The sequence below is a fragment of the Populus euphratica genome, unplaced genomic scaffold (assembly GCF_000495115.2).
Source record: "Populus euphratica unplaced genomic scaffold, PopEup_1.0 scaffold483.1, whole genome shotgun sequence".
Classification (NCBI taxonomy): Eukaryota; Viridiplantae; Streptophyta; class Magnoliopsida; order Malpighiales; family Salicaceae; genus Populus; species Populus euphratica.
In genome coordinates this window covers 102,365-108,877 of record NW_011500360.1, presented here as the reverse complement: position 1 = coordinate 108,877, position 6,513 = coordinate 102,365, and the positions used below count along the sequence as shown (strand labels likewise).

General features: G+C 28.3%; 1 protein-coding gene across 1 annotated transcript; it reads left to right on the top strand.

Annotated features, from left to right (window-relative positions):
• The first annotated feature begins 4,627 nt into the window (after positions 1-4,627).
• Positions 4,628-6,308, top strand: LOC105114048 (transcription repressor OFP2-like). The gene has a single exon (XM_011010457.1). It carries the CDS (start codon positions 4,843-4,845, stop codon positions 6,100-6,102), a length of 1,260 nt encoding a protein of 419 aa, XP_011008759.1. The 5' UTR covers positions 4,628-4,842; the 3' UTR covers positions 6,103-6,308.
• Positions 6,309-6,513: the final 205 nt, after the last annotated feature.

The window sequence follows — 6,513 nt, the reverse complement described above, 5'->3', positions numbered from 1 at the left end:
TTATATAAAATTTGATTATTATTCTTTTGATTACTATTTATTTTTAATATTTTTTTAATTGAGTTTTTTTTTAATTTTATCATTTAATATTTAGTTGATAAGAAGTATTGCTTTGTGATTTTTTAAGGTTTGTCTTCTATGGTGTTAGTTTTAGTCTTATGACCTAAGTTATAGATTTTAAAGATTAACTTAAGTTGATTTTGGTTTTTTTATTTTTATTTTTTTAAGTTGAATTTTGTTCAATTTTATTATTTGATATAGAGTTGGTTGAGAATTGAGATTCATAATTTTTTTTTTCACTTTTCTTTGTAAAGGGTTATCTTGATCTTATATCCCAGTTCGCAGATTTAGTTGGTTAACTTAGGTTGAATAAAATAAATTTTGTTGTTTTTTTATTTTAAATTTTTTTAGTTTTACCTTTTAATATTGAGTTATTTGATATTTAAGCTTTATTGTTTTACTCAATTTATTTTCTATAGAGTTATCTAAATCTCACAACTAAGTTATGTATTTGTCAAGTTTACTTAGGTGGACCCTTATTGGTTTTTAATATTTTTTAATTTTAATATTTAAAATTTGAGTGGTTAGGAATTAAAATTTATTTTTTTCATTTTATTTTATGTGAATTATCATATACCCATTTGATTTTTGTTTTATTATCAAATATTGGGAGAATATATTTAAATAATATTGATAAATATTTATTTTTTAAATTGATCATTGTATTTTTTTTAGTTTAGTTTATTTATTATTATTGTTTTTTTAATCACATTGTTAGATTAAATTTACATATTGAGCCTTTTTGGTGTCAAGAAAAACCTTGCCAAGTCTGTAGTGTAGCACCGGCGACGAATCTAAGTGTGAGCTAATAATCAAATGTCTTTAAACGTGATTTAATTAATTAATTTATTTTTCATTATTTTAGTGTCATTCTCTTTATTTAATGCATATGTAATATTTTTTACCAACACTATCTTCACTTTTTTTTTTCCGACTCGATAATAATTAATATTTTTTTTATCTAGTTTATATATTAATAATTTTTTTTAATAATCTTAAGAAAGCACCCCTATAACCGTTATTGTATTTAGAAGTATTTAACAAATTTATCTAGATACTATCCCTATGAATCTAAAAAATGAGGAAAAAAAACATATCTTTAAATCTCAAAGATATTATAAATTGAGATTAATATTGTCCTTCACTAGCAACTTGTTTTTTTTGGATTGTTTAACAAATTGAACTCAAAGATATTACATGTATAGTTAAATTTTAATGACTCCACTGTCATATTAAACTTTATAATTGAATCTATGTTTTATTTAAAATATTTAAGTATTGAAGTTGGTGGCTATTTCTAATTTTTATATTTTAGTATTTATTTTATTTTATTTGGGATACATTTCATCAACAAGATAGAAAAAAGTTGATTTTTTTCTTTGCATCAAAATTTACTATTTTCTATTTATTTGAGATCAATTCTGCAATTATCTCATTTGATTAGATTTGTTTATTTTGTATATTGTCTAGATGTTTTCATGTTTGTTTTAAAAAAAATATTTTGTATATTTTTCTATGTTTGTTTTCTATAAAATATTTTACTAGAAAATTAGTTAATGATAAATATTTTAGAGTCAACCTTCAACTTAGTTAATTTGCTGAAAAATATTTCAGCTTATAAATTTTATAAAATATTTTATAAATAGTAATCTAATTGCATTGTTATCCAACTATTTTAACCATTACCTTCATTTTACCACCATTATGACCATTTATTTTTTCTCCTTCTTCACCACCATCACTATTATCTTCTTTATCATCACATTTTTTTTTTCCACCACCATCATAACTATCGCTTTTACCATCACGACTATATCATCACCACTACCTCTTTCTTATCACAACTAGGACCATCTCACCAACATCTTCTCCACCATCAACGTCATCTTGCAACAATTACCATTATTTCATTATCATTTCAAAATAATATTTTTTTATTTTATTACCGCCATCTCACCACCACTACCTCTTTTTCATCATTACTAGGATCACCTCACCAACATCTCCTTGACCACCAACATTATCTCGCAACCATTACCATCTTAAAAAATATTTTTTTTTTGTAAAATGTTTTATGAAAAAAACATTTTACATGTAAACTATTTTATGCAAAATAAATGGATCCTTATACAAAAATGTAAAAGATATCTTACTAACAAGTCGAAACATAAAATTTCACACATAAACACATATTCTAAACATGATAACCATGAGCGCCAAATCCAATTAATTAAAAATAATTAACTAAAAAATGTATAAATAAGAAAACATAAGGTGAAATAATTAATCATGAACAAGTTATTGGTTTGAGTTTATTGTAAAATAATTTTTTAGACTATAAAAAAAATATTTTTTGTCAATTTAAATTTGAGCTTGGATCTACTTCTTGAAGAATTATTTCTTCCAATCAACTGTACTATCTAGTCCAACACATGAATAATAAAACCGATCAATTTCTATCTAGAAGGATTTTCTACAAACCTAAATAATTTTCTCAACTAAAAATATATATGATTTAAAAAAAATTCAAGTTTAATTCTAATTTCATGGAGGGTAATCAAATTTGATAATGTAGAAATTTCATCAAGTTTAGTTCTACAAAAGGGCTTGAAGAAGAATGTTGCGTGGTTGATTTTTTTGCACTGTTTGAATAGATTTTTCTACAGAATTTGACATTTTTCTTTATTTATTTTTTATAGATTTTTCTACAGAATTTGACATTTTTTTTTATTTTTCCATCTTAACTCATATGATATTTTTAAGCTCTGTTCCTTTTCCCTTTATAATCTAAAGTTTATGTTCAATCTTTGTAATGAGAAGATGAGTATAATATTTTTGAGTTTGTTGAACCTTATTTAAATGTATACATAATCAAGGAGAAGTTGTTAAAATTTTAGGAAGCTTATTAAAGTTAATACTTTTGCACTAATTGAAAAAAAATAAAATTTTAAAAACAAATGATTGATCTTTGATAACAACAATAAATTTTAGATTTGTTATATATTAAGTTCTTCAACATGTATTTTTTATTGGTTTTAAGTATATTTTCAATATATTATTAGAATGTATGTAATGCAAGTTCTTGTGATCAAAGTGGCAACATTCAAGTCTAGGGCAAGCAAAAGACCAAAATATTTGACAGAAATCAAGCTATTTTAGAAAAAGAGGTACATTCTATAGAGGCTACAATTCCAATGGTACATGTTGGCAAGAAGACGGAAGTTACAACTAATAAATAAAGATAATCTTATAATTTCAAGTTACGGGAGCAGTTAATCATAATTTTTATTGTTTTTATTTTAATTGATAGTTATTTAGTAAATAACTGTAAATATATTTCTATTGAATGTATAATATATGTCTAGTCTAGGTAAATTTATAATGAAATCTTTTTAATTTGGTGTGATTTCAAAATAAGAATAATTCTCTTTAGTGGTGTAAGGCAACTTGTTTTCTAATTTCTTGTAATCTTTATTTTTCTTCTATAAAATATCAAATTTCTTTTTTTTTTTGTCAATTCTTTCTTTCTGCTATCTTTTCTACTGAATACCAGAATTGGTAAACTTGGTTTTTCTTGACATCGCATAGCATTAGAATGCTATTAGTTAATTTCATTTTTTTTTGCGTTATTTTATGTTTGATTAATATGCATGTTGTGATTGTATTTCAATTTTTTATGCAAGTTTATATATTTTTATAGTAATGATACCATGATCTTATATATTAAATGATTATAAACTAAATATATGTATGCTCACTTTTCTAAGTGACTTTTATATAATAATAATAAGCAGAGGATAGATCAATTGCAGCTCTCCAAGGTAAAATTTTAAGAATAAAAAAGATGAAGAGATAATTTATTTGTGCAAAAATGCATGCAACACTTTCTTTATTGAATTACAACTATAGTTAAAATTCCATCAAATTATAATGCCAAAAATATTCAAGTACATGAACTTTATTGCATTATATGGTCGGGCTATGTATAATGAAGAAAGTAAATTGCTGGGAACGCAAGTTTTGTGAGAAGTCAAGGTCATTGAAAATCAAGAATATTATAATTATAAAAAAAAGATTAAAATACTTATTTTTATTCATTTAAAATGATTTTTTTGGTACATTGAAAAAAAAGAAAGAATAACTAACACGTTTTTCATCAATGTGTATTTGATGTATTTGATATTATGATAGGAGTAGGTATATTTGATATTATGACAGAAAGTGTTTCACAAAAACATTTTTTAATTAAAAATTTATTAAAATAATATATAACACTCAACACACTGCTCAACCTATCATGAACTCCGTGTGGGGGGTAATTTGAAGGCTTTGCATGCCAGCAAATCGGACAAAAAAGACTGAAAATCATGGAAGACATTGATTGGCATTTCGCAGTAAAAAAAATCACAGAGGCTTTGTCACATGGGATAACAAATTGAAGAACTTGGTTCTTTTAATAAAGTAATAAAAAACTTGTGATGATTACAAGAGACCAAATTTTATGTTTTGCTGGGGTGAATTAGGAGACGTGGCCTCAGAAAGTCATTTACACTTGGCCCCATCCCCATTTCTTTGATGCTGCCTTTTTTTCCCTTTATGGACCACACCTCCCTTCTCTCCAATTCCAATTTGTCCCTCTAGTTATCCTCTCAACACTCTCAAGGCTCAGCCAAAGCTTTTGGCATAGACAATCCAACAATTGTTTCTGTTCCGCTAGCCACTGTTTTCACTCACAAATACACAGAAAAAGAGGGCGAGGGGAAGGGAAGGGTGGTGTTTTTGATGGGCAACAATAGGTTTAGATTATCAGATATGATGCCCAATGCTTGGTTTTACAAGCTCAAAGACATGGGCAAGACAAGGAACCACAACACCACCACTCATTCCACAAAGAAAAAACAAGCTACATCAGCAGCAGCAGCAGCAGCTGTAGCTGAATCTCAGCAACCACCGTCCAAGCCAAAACATCCTCACTACAATTCTTGTCCGAGAAAATCATACTACAACACCAGGGAGCTTATCTCAAGTGACCAAAAATTTCACTCCTCCCCAAGAAACTCAAAATCCACAGACACCCTTTTTCCTGACCCACCAAGAAGATCATCGAAACAAAGAGCTAGGAAAAGGACCGTCAAGTCCTCCTCTCCTAAGCTAGCCACCTCTTCTGTCTCTGCCGTTTGCAATTGCCGTGCTACCCTAAGGACTAAATCAAATTCTCCTCCAGACTACTCTGCTTCTCTTTCTGATAGTTCTCTTGATCAGGAGACGGATTTCTCTGACTCATTTCCACCAGAATTCAGGTCTGACTGTGTTCTTGCTACTGACTCATTTGATAAAATGTTGTCTTGGTCAAGTTCTAATTGTGACTGCAAACTAGATTCTAATAACTATGATGATATTGTTATCAACATGGATGAGAAATATATCGCTAGGAGATCAGATGATGTGGACGTGTTTCACAAAATATCTGATCTTGATCTCCCTCCCATCATAACAAAGCCCCCTAAATTTGATGATCAAGTGGAAGATTTCAAGAAGAAAGACACCGTGGAACCAGTCAAGTATAGAAGGAGTTCAGCTAAATATGAGGAAACAAACGCTAATGCTTCTTTATCTGTTAAGGTTGTCAAAGAAGGGAGCATTACTGCAATGAAAGAACATAAGACTAACACTACTGTCCGGAGAAATTCTGTCACTTCACCAGGAGTTAGGCTAAGAGTCAATTCTCCAAGAATCTCAAATAGGAAAATCCAGGCATACAATAATGGTCGAAAGAGTGTGTCATCAACTACAAGTTCATTGTCTCGGTCGCGAAGAAGCCTTTCGGATAGCTTGGCAGTTGTGAAATCTTCTTTTGATCCTCAGAAAGATTTCAGGGAATCAATGATGGAGATGATAGTGGAGAACAATATCAAGGCATCAAAGGACTTAGAAGACCTTCTTGCTTGTTATCTTTCACTCAATTCTGATGAATATCATGACCTTATTATTAAGGTGTTCAAGCAAATCTGGTTTGATCTCTCTGACATCAAGTTGCAGTGAAATCTTTCCATTGTATATTATTACCCCTTTTTTTCTTTTTTTTTAATTTCTCCAAATAACCATCTTGTTATTATGATATAATTTCTTATCATGAGCTAGCAGTTCTTCATATTAGCAGAAATAAGTTAATTAGGTCCAATTTATAAAAAGGTCTTCTGTAATTTTTAATATACATATATTATAGTAAATCTTGCAGAGATTTTCAAGCTTCTGTTCTGAAAAAACAGAATATAACGCTGTTCATGATATTAGACTCGGACTATTTAATTAAAAAAAAACCAGAAACTGTTGCATTTTGCTAACTTTGGGAAAGTGCATGACTGCAATGCCATGTTTTTTCTTTATTTTGATTTCTTGCTCCTTTAAATTTCCAAAGGGGACAAGAAAGTTAAATGCAAGATTTCCCTGCCA